The sequence below is a fragment of the Cicer arietinum genome, chromosome 8, assembly GCF_000331145.2.
Source record: "Cicer arietinum cultivar CDC Frontier isolate Library 1 chromosome 8, Cicar.CDCFrontier_v2.0, whole genome shotgun sequence".
In the NCBI taxonomy this organism is placed as follows: Eukaryota; Viridiplantae; Streptophyta; class Magnoliopsida; order Fabales; family Fabaceae; genus Cicer; species Cicer arietinum.
In genome coordinates, this window is record NC_021167.2 from 3,960,879 (window position 1) to 3,975,325 (window position 14,447).

Consider the following 14,447-nt stretch of genomic DNA (forward strand, 5'->3'; position numbering starts at 1 on the left):
TTTTTCCTCTCTCAAAATTTGTTCAATAAAAAAAAAAGTCATAAAAAAATAATAAAAGAATGACATATAAAATAACACGTTAGTCTCGAAATAATATGTAATATAATAATACTTTTTTAATAAGATTATCAAAAATAAATTAAGTAGGTAATAAAAAGATATTTAAAGTACGACTTAAATTCTAAGATAATTATTTATATTATTAAATTAAACGTCATAAATTCGAAATGCATAAATTAATTACAATGATAATTATCATAGAAAAAAAAAAAGGATATCTAAAGGACTATAACAAAGTGGAAATTGATTACAAAATAAAAACAAAACCAAAAAAAAAAATGAAGGGCCCGAGAATTTAACCCATTTAATGTGCGGAAGATATTAAAGATGGATTGTTGACGCCACGAAATCAAAATCCCACGTGAAGGCGTGTGGGGTCAGGTCGGCGTGATTCTCACGCGAGGACAGCGAGGCAATATTTGAATCCTTACCTATATGATTAAGAGAATGTAGAGAAAATAAGGGACTAATCCGTGGTTTCAGCAATACTAATCTCCCATAACATTAAATAATTAAAGTTAGATTAATTGAAAGACGACGAAATCGGGAGCGAAGAAGGTTCTAGAAGCAAACAGTGCAGTAGAATAAGGGGAAGAAGTTAGTTCGTTCGTCAGAGAAAGATAATAGAGAGCCTCTTCTGCAACAAAGGGTTTATCAGATTACTATCGAGTTATAATTTCTGAAGCGCAACAATGTCTGGTATTGCTCGTGGTCGCCTTGCAGAAGAACGAAAGTCATGGCGAAAGAATCATCCTCATGTTCGTACCATATCATATTTTTAATATGTTTTTAATCAATTAGCTTATACTATACTATATCTTATCAATTTCATGTGTTTTTTTTTTCCTTTCAATTTAGGGTTTCGTTGCCAAGCCTGAGACTCTTCCTGATGGCACTGTTAATTTGATGGTTTGGCATTGCACTATTCCTGGCAAGGCTGGGGTACTTTCATTTCTCTCTACATCATTTGTTTTTAATCTTCAATGTTTGAATTATATTTGTATTGGCAAATTCCTCTTTGGTTCCTGTTATTCCAGAAAAATACCTTAGTTTATATTAATTTGGCCTAATTTTTATGCTAGTTTCGTCCATTGATTTTTATTTTAATTTAAAGTATTAATCTTACTAGAGAGGGAAATTAAGGGGAGACAAGGTTGGAGACTTGGAGAGAATGGTGGGAGAGGTTAGAGGGATTGAATTTTAGTTTGCACGAGCTTTAGCTGTGTAAAGAACAACCAATGATTCGGTTGTAAATATAGTACAGTAAAATGACAACTAGGATTGGATTGTTGCCTTGTTGGTGAAAATATTCTAGTTAACAGTCTATTATCGGAAGTTTCCTAGTACTGAAACGTGTTTGCAGACACTTTTTTCTTACCACTGTTAATAAAATTAGCGATGACAAAGTCATATGTTTGACGCGACGACATTCATTCGTAGTGCCATTTTATGGCTCATTGTCATTGCTTATTTATCTTTTATTCTTTTTGCATGTAATTGCATGAATTTTAAAATTACAAATGTATTCCTCCAATGAAAACTTAGACAGAAGGATAGTAAAACAAGATGCACTTCACTTTTATTTAACCACCGAAGAGTTTTAGATTTGTGGTTTGATGGATTTATCAAATAATAATCTAATAGCGGGGGTCGGGTGATTGGATGAAAGAAGGTTGAAAAAGAACATTAATACCCCCGCATCACACCTAATGTTTGCTTGAACCATATAATCAAGAAGAGTGAAATATAGTCACCATTTGTAAATCTTATCAGTATACAGTCACCATTCGTAAACCGTATTAGTCATCACATCTTTGATAATCACAGGCTATCCATTACTATCAAATCCATGAGGGAAAATTCAAACATACGATAAAACCCATCGGCACCTAACTACCTACTCATCAAATAAAGCCCTGTTACAACCATAATATAAGGTGCACCCATCCATTATTAGGATTGAAAATATAAAACAGAATCGCGGCGCGATCTCGATGCGGTGGAGTGCTGGCCGTGACACCACCGATCAGTAAAAGGCGTTCTCTGGTAACGGCGCTCCCGGCCGCGAATCCGGTATCATTGCAACCCGCCATCCCAGCCCCACCCGCTATTAGACCTGCTCTAGGACTTTTTTAAAAACACAAGTTTTATTTTATTTTTTTATTCTTCATTAAGGGTATCTAGGTCACTCCGCACCCACTTAAGTCCTAATTTCTTAAGTCCTAATTTTTTATTATTATAAATCTGCAAAGGGGTTGGTTCAGCATCATGAAAAAAAAGTTGTTTTCGTTCTCTGCTCCGTACAACATTGTTTTGTTCCATTCTTGCTTTGTTCAGCATCGTTATGTTCTTGCTCTGTTGTTTTTGTTGTTTTTGTGACTCTGTTTTATCTGCTCTGTTTCTTCTACTGTGTTCTCTATTTTGTTGATTACAATTACTATTAGAACTTGATTTTGATGTTGGATTTTGGTTATTAAGTGTGATTACTCTTTTAATTATGTTCATTTTGCTATTTTTTATAGGATTTTTGTATATTGTTTTGTATTTTATGTTTAGTTTATATTCTGTTTTTTGGCCTTTGCAATAGCAGTCATCCCTGCGTGCCTCTATACGCGATTCCGCTATCCCACTTTTAGGGTTCGGCGCTTCACGCCGCTATCTGAGACTGACAACATAATCCATACTTCTGCACCCATATATTATTTATGATACCAGTTTTTTAAAATTGAATTATACTATCTTGAATATTAACTGATTAGTTTAAAACTCTTAAAATTTGGGTTGGATCTTACTCAACCCTTACAAAACCACTTTGTAAGGTGAGGGATTTATAAGCACATTTGAAGTCATATCTCATCTGATATGGGACTCTCAACAAATACATATTCAACGATATTTACAATTGATGTTTCTGGTTGGGATGAGATCCATACATGATATGCTGATGGAGGGCTCAATATTAACCGTCTTTTTCTTTTGCATTCAACATAGACAATGTCTTTGAAATTAGTTAATATTTTTTAGTTGAAACCTGATGTTAATGTATAAGGTTCTTTTGTGTCATGCCTTTGGTTATTGCAAATAAATGAGTGTCTTGTTCAGTAGTTTGGACACTATTTATTACTTCATGTTAATTATTCTGCATGTCAAATTTTGTCATCTGAGATCATGCCTTGGATTAAATTCTGTTATTTTGCCATGTTAATTATTTTACATGCCATTTGCTGCAGACCGATTGGGAAGGTGGCTATTACCCACTGACTATGCACTTCAGTGAAGACTACCCTAGCAAGCCACCGAAGTGTAAATTCCCTCAAGGTTTCTTCCACCCTAATGTTTATCCATCTGGAACTGTTTGCTTGTCTATACTTAATGAGGATAGTGTAAGTATGATTCTTTTGAAGATTGTATAGCCGTTTGAAACCAATATAATGTCATTTCACATGCTTCAGAATGTGTAGATTTATTTATCATTCTTACATTTTTAGGGGTGGAGACCAGCTATAACAGTGAAGCAGATTCTTGTGGGTATCCAAGACCTGCTAGATCAGCCAAATCCTGCTGACCCTGCCCAAACAGAAGGCTATCATCTATTCATCCAGGTAGATATAACCTAACATCCCTGCATTTTCCTATGGAAACCCTGTGGCTATGATATAGTCATCCTCATAAATAACAGTTGGCATAATCACTCAAGGGAAAGTGGAGGGGTCAAAATGATAATTTCTGAAGTTTTCGGATATGCGGCCCCTTGCTTCCTAAGAATTGTTAATATGCTGAATAATTCTAGCAACACACTCTTCAAGAAACACTTTCTAACACACTCTCTTCAAGAAACACTTTCTAACACACTCTCTTTGATGGATTAAAATCAACATGGGGCCCACAAAATTTGGTGCAACCTATGTGAATTTTAACCAATCAAATATAGTGTTAGAAAATGTGTGTTGTTAGCACTCCTCTAGTTTATGTAGAACTATAGCCAATTAGATGAGGGCGCTTAAATTTGTTTGTGATTACCAAAGGTGTGTTCTTACATCATAATATTTCTGCAGGATGTAGTGGAGTATAAAAGAAGGGTCAAGCAGCAAGCAAAGCAATACCCACCTCTTCTCTAGTGCTATATATTTTCTCACTTTAGGAATTCTTAATAGTATGGTAGATGTTGTTTGCTATTTCTTGCTCGGTGCTAAAAGTGTTCTGTGATTGTTGGCTGCCATAACTTGCAGACTCCTTGGTTTTAACTATTTTTATTTATTCTCAGGTCTGGATAACGTGTTAATATATAACAATGAAAGTCAACCAATAATACTTGTTGGTGGTACATTTCTATAGAAATGTATTATTTACTATTATATGGCAATGTGACTGCTGCTCTGAACTTTTTTTTTTCATTCTTAATATGTTGTTTCCATGGAGATCTATAAGAGATCTATTGGCCAATTGGTTTGTCAATTCTCACCTTTGTCCATCCCATGGCAACTTGAATTGTCAACAAGGTAATGTTGAAGCATTTTTCCTGATAATGTGCTTCAGTGGTATGTGCTGTGACTGCCGCTTGATTGACCTAGTTGATTCCTTCCCCAATAAACCAAGAGGGGCAGACTGTTCAAAAAATTAGTTATCCGTTAAGTTGTAAGATGTTACATGTTATTTTTTCACTTTTTCTTACTTGGTTCTAAGATTCACGTTGTAGCTGATAGAAATTGAGGTAACATGTTGCTCGCCTCTACTTGGAATATGTATCGTGAGTGTGCGTGTGACACATGGATGTAATTCCTGCCGACGAATGTTGCTCGTTACATGTGCAAAATGTAATGATCATTTTTTGTATTCCTGGGCATTTCTGTGATAAATGGCCGGTTGTATAGATGTTATAATTTTTTTTAAATCTTAAAAGCAATGGTAAATACGACTAATTAAATTATATAATTGTAAGGTATCAATTTTAAATACGGGACATAACGTTTAACGTAAGAGTTAACAATTTACTACTGCACAATTTGTTTTTTTAAAATGACAATTGTTTCAAAACAAACTGACATCTCAAATCTCTTGTATCAAAAACAGCCTCTAATGTTCATAGAGTGGAACGATTAGTGTCTGTATCTTTATCGAATTTAAGGTATATAAACATGGTTTGACCGAACAAAATAGTGAGATATCTTGTATTTTTATTTTGGTTGGATAGTTAGGTTTCTTTTAAATATTAGTGATGCGGCTACAATAAAATGCTTAAAATATAATTTCCTTCAGAAAATATAAATATAGTTTATGCGCTTGATAACTTAAAATGTGATCAAGTCAGTAATGGAAGGGGAGAGTGCTCTGACTTTGTTTCTCTCTACCTCTTTTGAAATTGTTCTTTGCTTTTTTTTTTTTCTATTGGATAAACAAAACTGAATGTCAACACTTGTGTTTTTTCTTAAAAAATTCCATTAAAAGAATTAAAGAATGTTCAAAAAATCTACGCGATAAATTGAGACTTGCATTTTTGTGTGTTTTGTATAAAAACAAAAAATAACAAAGATCAATTCGGGGAACACAAAATAAAGGGATGTTAGATTTAGAAGAAAAGTTTGTGAATATTTTCTATCATACATATTTCAATGCATTCTCCGTTTTTATTGATTGAAATTTATATCTATTGTAAAATTTGTTAGAATTTATGAATTTTAACAAATAAAAAAATTATAAATAAAATGTCTAAAATATCCTGATTAAAACTAAGAAATTATCATTATACCTTAAACCTAATTCTCTCCTCTCCCTCCTGCCTTGCCTTGTGAAGTGCGAACACGATCCTGCTCTGAAACACACGATTCATCAGCTTGCATCTCGCTCAGTCGCCCTCGCCCCCGCTTTGGTTGATCCTTCTTCAAAACTCAAAAGGTTCGGTTTTTAATTCGTATTATCATCAGAAATCAGAATTGTTTGGTTGGAGTTTTTTTGTTTTGAAATCAGAAATCAGAATTGTTTTGGTTGGAGTTTTTTTGTTTTCTTGTTTATTTGGAGTTTGTTTCAAATTAGATTGTTTTAAATTAGATGTTAGTGTTGATTTTTTTTGAATTTTTTTGCTGCACATAAGGTGTTCGATTTTTTGTCCATATACAGTGTTCGATTTTTGTTTCCATTAATTTTCACTGAAAATATGTTTTATGTTTTCTTAATTGGTTGATTTAGAGAAGTTTCTGAGAATGAAGAGTAGTAAAAGAATTGATTCTTTTTTGAAGAGGAAAATTTGTGAGGGTGAAAGACATGAAAAAATTATAACTTCTACGTCTGAAACTATCTCCGAGAATTCAAGAATTGAAGAAAATGAGAATCATCTTTTTAAGGTTGCTAGAGTTTTCGAAGATAAAGTATGTGATATACTTTCTCGACACAATCTTGATATTTCTAACATGCGTCAAGAGCATGATGATGCTAGTAATATGAGAGGAGAATGGAACAGTTTACAAGCTGTATTTATGAAAGATTGTCCTTATGCATACTATGTCCATTGTTTTGCTCATCGATTGCAACTTGCTTTGGTTACTGCATCAAGAGAAGTTGTTCCAATTCATAAATTTTTTGAGAAGCTAACTTTTGTTGTTAATGTTGTTTGTTCTTCTACTAAGCGTCATGAAGAGTTACAAGCTCCTCAATTAGAGGAAATTGCACATTTGCTAGAAATTGATGAGATTGTAACCGGTAAAGGTATAAATCAAATTGGTACTTTGAAACGAGCTAACGATACTTGTTGGCGATCACATTTCTCTTCTATTTGTAGCTTGATAAATATGTATGAGGCAATTTGTATTGTTTTAAAAAAAATTACAAATGAAAGAGGAAATTATTCTACACGTGGGGATGCTGATAGTGCTTATAATTATTTGAAGTCGTTTGACTTTATATTTATCTTGCATTTGATGAAAGAAATTATGGGGATAACTGATATACTTTGTCAAGCCTTACAACAACAATCTCAGGATATAGTTAATGTCATGTGTTTGGTTGAAACTACAAAGTCTCTTATTCAAGCATTGAAAGAAGATGGTTGGGATGCATTATTTACTGAAGTGAAGACTTTTTGTGAAAAACATGATATTGAAATTCCTGATCTCAACGATGTTCATTCAACAACAAGATTTGGACGCTCTCATCTTCAACAAGGTCAAGTTACAATAGAGCATTATTTTAGAGTTGAAATATTATTTACTGCCATTGATCAACAATTACAAGAGTTGAATAACAGATTTAGTGAGCAAGCAATGAATTTGTTAACTCTAAGTTGTGCTTTGACTCCTAAGGATAATTATAAAGCTTTTAACATTGAAAAAATTTGCACTCTAGTTGAAAAATATTACCCTGGGGATTTCAATATGCAAGAGAAGATTAATTTGAAATTTCAACTCCAACATTTCTTGGTTGATGCTCGTCAAGATTTAAATTTCAAGAATTTATCAACTATTCAAGAATTGTGCTCATGTTTGGTTGCAACTGAAAAGGCGCAAAATTTCTATTTGATTGTTAGACTACTTCGTCTTATCATGACTCGTCTTAAGAAACAAGATGGAAGCTGACTTTTTGGCAGATAGCATGACGATATATATTGAAAGGGAATTTGCTGCAAGTATTAGTTCTGAGTCTATTATTGATAATTTCAAGTTAATTAAAGAGCGTAGATCATTACTTTAAGGTATTCTTAAGTCATGTAGTTAAATTATTTGATATTTCACTTTGTGTTTATTAGAATTTAATTTTTTGCTATATAATGTTATTTGTATATTTAATTTATACATTATATTATTATGTCGGCCACTTCAAGCTTATTAGTCAAGCTCCGCTTATCACTATTCAAAGTTTAATAGAACTAAAATTTAAATATTTGGTAAAAAAGTTTACATAGTCTAACATATCATAATCATTTATAGAAATAATTATAGTAAAAATTAAATATCTTACATGATATATATTATGATTGATTAAAAATATAAAAATGATAATCACTATGCACATAGATTAAATTATTTTAATAATAAAGATAAAGAAAAAACAAGTAGTACATTTATAGATTATACTAGTTTAATCAAGTGAGAATTATTATTATTATTATTATTTTAAATTTTACTTTTGTTTTTAAGTGAGAAGAATTATATATTCATGAATTTTTATACGGTTTCTGTATGGAATTTTAAATCACCCACGCCAAACACACCAGAGTATTATTATTATTATAATAATACCTCTTCAACGCTTGGAAAATGGGGCAATTGCAGAAGCTCGTGGTTCTCGAGTGTTCGCATCTTTGTTGGATCTTACGATATCTTTGTATCTATATATTAGTAATTTCATTTTGTAATCCACCAACAAAATGATATTTGAATATAAAGATAAAGAAAATATACCTAAAAGAAAAATTGTTGTAATGTTAAATTTTGAAAAATATTGTTTTTAAATTTAATTAATATAAAAAATTTATACATTATCAATTAATCAAAGTTGTTAAATAATTATTAATATTTAATTTTTATTATAATTATTAATATTTAATTTTTATTATAATTATTTATAAAATCATATACATAATTAATTATAATTTAAAATACTTTACATTAAATATGCATACAAATTAAAATTTATATTTTTATAATTTTATTATAATTATTAATATTATAGATATCATAATTTAAAATACTTTACATTAACTATGCATATAAATTAATATTTTTATTCTATAATTATTAATATCATATGTGAGAGTGAGACAGAACGTAAATTGATAATTTTTTAATAGTAAATTAAAATCGGAATTTTTGTAGAAAAACTCATCTGTATTTTGATTGGAAAGAGACTTATGCTTAGGAGATAATGAAATCTGAAAAATGGGTCTTACTTCCCCATTTTTTCTAACCCGCAGAAAACTTTAATTTACTACCTTTTGTCATTTTTAAAAAGTTGAATATAAAAAATATCCACTATTAGAATAATTTTTTTTATAAAAGATAATTTAGTTAATAAAAATTATTGAATTTAGTTAATATTATAGATAAAATATAAAATTTTGTTGTTGATTAAATTATAATTTAATTATCTATTATAAAAGGAATAAAAATAATATTATCTTTGTTTCTTATTTTTAAAAATTGATGTATTTAATTAATTAATATTATATTAACATTATAAAATAATAAATAATTTAAAATAAATAAAAATAACAAATGAGATAATTATTTTAAAAAAGAAATAGTATTTATTATCATGTTCTAATTTCTAATACATTAAATTTATTCCAAACTTAACAGCACTACATAAAATCCACAAAAAGAAAGAGAAACATTGAAAACAAAAAAAGTGATTTAGCAACAATACCACTAAGCTTGAACCTTGGCAAGTTTGATTGACTTAAGCTCTTGAATCAATTCCACCATATTATTGTAAGAAGAACCACCAACTTGAACAGCTTTCTTAGCAGCAACACTTAACTCCTTAGCTCTTTTTCTCATACCAATTTCTTCCTCACCACCATTCATCATCAAACCAATAGCATTCCCAATATCTTCCCTCTTCACAACCTCACTTCCAAACTCATTCCAATTCCTCCATTCTTTAGCTCCAACAGAAACACCAATTCTCAACACATCAACCACAAGCTTCTCATTGAAAAAATGTTCAGCAAACAAAGGCCATGTAACTGTTGGTAACCCAACATTCACACTCTCAACAACAGTGTTCCAACCACAATGACTCACTAACCCTCCAATTGCTTGATTCTCAAGAATCAAAAGCTGTGGGGCCCAACCCCAAATTAAATAACCCTTTTCACTCTCTCTCACTCTCTTCTCAAACTCCTCCAAAAAAACATCACTTTCTTCATTTTCTTCATTTTTTCTCACAACCCAAATGAAATTATGACCTGAATCTTCAAGTGCATGTGCAATTTCAACTAATTGTAAAAAAGGAAACTTGTTCATACTCCCAAAACTAACATATAAAACAGAACACTCTGGTTTTGAATTCAACCATTTCAACCACCCTTCTTCTTTTTCTTCTTCTTCTTCTTTTGAATACCCTCTTGCAGCTTTATCTGAATCATCTTGATTAACCCACAAAGAAACAGGACCAAGTCCCCAACTTTTTGTTCCCATAACTCTTTTATAATGATCAAAATAATCACTTTCAAGTTCATAAAAACTATTAAAAACAGAACCAAAACTTTTTCTCTCAGATTCTTTAATCACTTTCATTAAGTCAGTGTATTGATTATGTGATCTAAGCCAATCCGGTAACTGCAAACGAGTCATCATCAATTCATCAGGTAAATTCGGTATAACAAATTTTTCAGTATCGGATTGAGTTTTCAAATGGGGTGCGTATTGTTCCACAGCATGCGCAGCAGAGCGAGCTAGATAACTTGCGCCGTGAAACATAATCCTAGGAATCCCGAGTTTCTCGGCGACTTCAACTGTCCAAGGATAAAACATGTCAGTAACAATGAAATCAGGTTTTAAAACATTAAAAAGATGTTCGATTTCTGGTTGGAGAATGAAAATTGCCGTGTAGATTTTTGGAATCATTTCACGTGGTGTGTTGACATTGAAAGATTCGATTCCTATTGGAAGACCAAGTTTGGATGATGGAAAATCAATTATATGGGTTGTGATGGATCTACCACGAGATGAATCGAGATCAATGGAGTTTTGAAAAATGGTGGAATTGTATTTTGTAGTGATAATGGTTACTTCTACATCGTGGAGAGCGAAGAGTCTTGCCATATCTACTAAGGGAATTATGTGACTTGTTGACAGAAATGGAAGGAAAATTGATTTTAGTTTCGACGAATTTTGATTCTCCATGGTCAGTGTCATTCTAGTTTTTATTTTTTATTTTTGCAAAGATTTGTTGTAGCTTTTGTTCTTTATATAGTAGATGTGATTCCATTATATACGAGGAGTTGGATTTTAAATACACTTCAAAATTTGTTTAATCATATGAAATTTAATTCTCTGTAGCCATATATAATTTATTTTTCAATAAAATTAATTTTACAAGGATTAAACAAAAGAATAATAAAAAAAAACAAAATAAATATATATATGAGGACAAAAGTAAATAAAAGTTATATAAACTAAAAAAGCCCATATGTGAAGAGAAAAAAGAATCATATTTAAGATATTACTTCATGTTTGGATCGGCAAGAGAGTGATGATTAGTTCCTCGTTCTTACTTCATCAAAGATTATTAAAATGACATTTTTCCGATCGTGGGACGCGAGGGCTTTTCTTTTTTTGAAAAAGTGGGACACGTGGGCCTTTTTATAATAAAAACTAAAAAGTATAGCTTAAAGTACTATTATGAAAAAAAAAATGTAAGTTTATTATTTCTCCCTTCTTTTAGTTTTAAAAATGGGTTGAACTAAATCGAATTTGAGTTTAGTTTGCCTTGATTCTATATGGATTAGTTTTGTTTAAAAATTAATTTGAGTATGTTATCAATTGTGATATTTTTAAATGTTGGAACTTAGAAAATTAATTTTGAGAAATAATATATCATAAAATAATTTATAAAATTTAATTTAATTAACAAATGTCAATATTGTTAGATTATTTTAAATTTGAATTTCGGGCTGCATGTTGTTTGCAAGTTTCATCGTCATTTCATTTATTGACAAAAATATATTTATCACTTAAATAGCCTTAAAATAGAAAATATAAATAAACATGAATAATAATTATTGTTGTATTGAACTTTAAAAACAATAAATAAATGTTGGAAATGATTATAAAAATAATAAAAGCTAGTTGATATCAATGAAAAAATAAAAAAGTTTCACATAGAAGAAATAAGACGAATAGTGTCTATAAGGTGGAGGTATGTCAATTGGTGAGTATCCCAAAAAGTACATAATTTTGTGAAGGGGAGAGAACGTACGCAAATCGACCACCACACATGTGCAATTATACGACCAACTCGGTCAAGTCTATGCTAAGTGGTGTATTATTTTAAGTATCCAGAAAATTTAAAAAGAATTTAAAGTAAATATGTGTGTTTTTCTTTCATTGATACATAATACATGTTTCCTCCCTCCACTAAGTCAACATTCAATAATTTTTTACAATTAGGTTTTATAATCGCACAAAAGGTTATGGAAGAATAAAATATGAGAACAAAAAAGTGAAAAACATTAAACAAATTATCTAGAGAAGGGGTAAAGTCCCAAATAAAACAATCTATGGCTATGATTCAACAAGCCCCAAGGAAAATACGGGCCCAACACAAGAAGATACAACAAGGCCCAAGGATAAAAATGGTGAAACTCAAGAGGTAGCCCAAGACCTTGGAAAGTGTCAGTCCAAAAGGCCTCAGTGGTGGAAGGACTATGAGCACTGAATGTAGATTATAGAATAATGCATTCCATGTGAATTTGCTTTCTGTATTTTCGTTTCCTGAATTTTTGTTAGTTGGGTGGAAGGTTGTTTAACAACCAACCATTTTAAATACCTTGTATTGGAAATAATTTGTCATGATGAATATTAACAAGTTTCTATTCCCTCTAATTTCTCTATCTTACCTTGGAGTTCACACTCACTCAAAGAGTGCTCAATTTCTGACATAGTAGGTGTATCAAACCTATTATAAAATAAAATAAAATTAATGCAACCATTCTTAACAAGACTAACCACTTTTGAGTCAATTTTCACACACAAGCCTTGTGACTCCTTTCTGCCGCATAAAAATGAATAGCCAAGACAAGGGCTCAAAGTTCTAATATATTATTATAAGAGTCCAGATTGTTAATTATTCCTCCCTACCTAATGCATCTCATTTTTTGAAAGAAAAAAAATTATTTCTTTTTATATGTCGTTTTAGTAATTTAAGATTACATTTTGTACATTTTACTTTGTCTACTGTTTAGTAATTTAAGATTACATTTTGCACATTTTACTTTGCCTACCATTTATTACATTTCAGATTTTTCAGACAGTAACTGTTTTCTAAAGTGAAAAGTGATAAGTAGTTGAAAATAATTTATAATTATACATGCATTACTAAGAAAAATTTATTGAAAATGTTCATTTTTTATTAATTTTATTGATAATATTAATGAGAGAGGTTTGATAAATAAAGTGGAGAAAGTCAAAGATAATATAATAGGATTATTTTTATTTCAAACTATTTTATCATTAATAATCCAAAAAAACTCTAAAAACAACATGTGTTAAAGTGAATTTTGGTTTTTGCACTCTCCACATACACTTCAGAAATTGACTTTGAAAAAAAAATTATTTTTTTGACCAAAAATATATTTTAAGACGCATAAATGATTTTTTTAGATATTAAAAATATAAGAGGATAAATAACAAAAGTACTATCTAAAAATAAGGTAAATTAGTAAACGCAATGGGCGCTAATAGCAACACTATCTGTTCAAGGCTGATAGCCACCTTGTCAATGGGCCAGCAAAAATTACCCACAAATATATGTATTTTTTGGTGCAACAAATATATTTATATTTGTATAAAACATACAAATACATTTTCTTCAAGAACCTACTATAATTTTTTTATACAAAATGTTTTTACACCGTGGATTAATTTTCACCTTCAAATAAAATGATTTTTCGATTTTAATCATAAATTTTTTAAATACACTTATTAGTTATAAATCATTGTGATTTGTTAATGGTCTATTAAAATTAGTTTACCTAAAAAAACAAATTCTTTAAGTATCTTTCAGTTTGGTTGGATATTGATATATTGTAGGTAAAACTAATTAAAAATAATCAACTATGATTGGATCTAGTGGAACGAATTAGATTGTCATAACGTGATGAATTTAAGTTTCGTTTTTAATTGAGAGATATAGTTTGTACTTAGTGTCTGACACACTTAAAATATAATTATCTATAGTGGAGAAAATATACGAAAACCAACAAAATAAATTAATTTAAATTAAATATTTAAAAAACGATATAACATAAATAATTGGACGGTGGTGCCGTACTCAATAAAATTCGTAGACTTCGTACAACTTCTCAACTTTAATGTCATGACATAAGAAAATGGATAATATCATTTAGATGTTGATGTAAAATTAGTTTATTTATTACACTAATAATGCATATCTATTAACCTATAGATTATTTAATCGGATCATTTCACTATACCAAACTTTAATCCTATGACATCAAAAAATAGATAATTTATATACGAAAAAGAACTATACACTGTCATTGTAAACCAATTTATACACCAATTAATATGAATAATTGAACTTATTATTTCATCTCATGTTTGTAACTTTAATTAATCGATAACTATATAATCAATAACTAACGTTATAAGTCACTGTAAAACTATTTACAGTGAATACATGATCAGTAAACACAATTTCTATGGGAGGTA

At 30.1% G+C, this 14,447-nt stretch overlaps 3 protein-coding genes across 4 annotated transcripts; 2 read left to right on the forward strand and 1 right to left on the reverse strand.

Moving 5' to 3' along the window:
- The first annotated feature begins 502 nt into the window (after positions 1 to 502).
- LOC101510211 (SUMO-conjugating enzyme SCE1) lies at positions 503 to 4,415 on the forward strand. The gene is made up of 5 exons (XM_004511837.4): positions 503 to 818; positions 919 to 1,002; positions 3,291 to 3,443; positions 3,549 to 3,662; positions 4,116 to 4,415. Exons 1-5 carry the CDS (start codon positions 753 to 755, stop codon positions 4,176 to 4,178), a joined length of 480 nt encoding a protein of 159 aa, XP_004511894.1. The 5' UTR covers positions 503 to 752; the 3' UTR covers positions 4,179 to 4,415.
- Positions 4,416 to 4,571: 156 nt separating this feature from the next.
- Positions 4,572 to 7,780, forward strand: LOC101510546 (uncharacterized). Of its 2 annotated transcripts, none has more exons than XM_004511838.4 (2): positions 4,572 to 5,952; positions 6,244 to 7,780. In XM_004511838.4, exon 2 carries the CDS (start codon positions 6,258 to 6,260, stop codon positions 7,623 to 7,625), a length of 1,368 nt encoding a protein of 455 aa, XP_004511895.1. In that variant the 5' UTR covers positions 4,572 to 5,952; positions 6,244 to 6,257; the 3' UTR covers positions 7,626 to 7,780. The 2 variants fall into 2 exon arrangements, with proteins under 2 accessions (XP_004511895.1, XP_027193257.1); XM_027337456.2 differs by having other exon boundaries at positions 6,249 to 7,780.
- A 1,514-nt stretch (positions 7,781 to 9,294) lies between these two features.
- Positions 9,295 to 10,984, reverse strand: LOC101510867 (soyasapogenol B glucuronide galactosyltransferase). Its single transcript, XM_004511839.4, has one exon. The coding sequence runs from the start codon at positions 10,908 to 10,910 to the stop codon at positions 9,417 to 9,419; it is 1,494 nt and encodes a 497-aa protein (XP_004511896.1). The 5' UTR covers positions 10,911 to 10,984; the 3' UTR covers positions 9,295 to 9,416.
- Positions 10,985 to 14,447: the final 3,463 nt, after the last annotated feature.

What these genes read in the sequence shown, in the direction of transcription:
- LOC101510546 (XM_004511838.4), top strand. Translation starts at nt 6,258, where the DNA reads ATGAAGAGTAGTAAAAGAATTGATTCTTTTTTGAAGAGGAAAATTTGT.
- LOC101510867 (XM_004511839.4), bottom strand. Translation starts at nt 10,910, where the DNA reads ATGACACTGACCATGGAGAATCAAAATTCGTCGAAACTAAAATCAATT.
- LOC101510211 (XM_004511837.4), top strand. Translation starts at nt 753, where the DNA reads ATGTCTGGTATTGCTCGTGGTCGCCTTGCAGAAGAACGAAAGTCATGG. An exon ending in GGCGAAAGAATCATCCTCAT is followed by an intron (nt 819 to 918) that starts GTTCGTACCATA and finishes CTTTCAATTTAG; the next exon opens with GGTTTCGTTGCCAAGCCTGA. An exon ending in CTATACTTAATGAGGATAGT is followed by an intron (nt 3,444 to 3,548) that starts GTAAGTATGATT and finishes TTACATTTTTAG; the next exon opens with GGGTGGAGACCAGCTATAAC.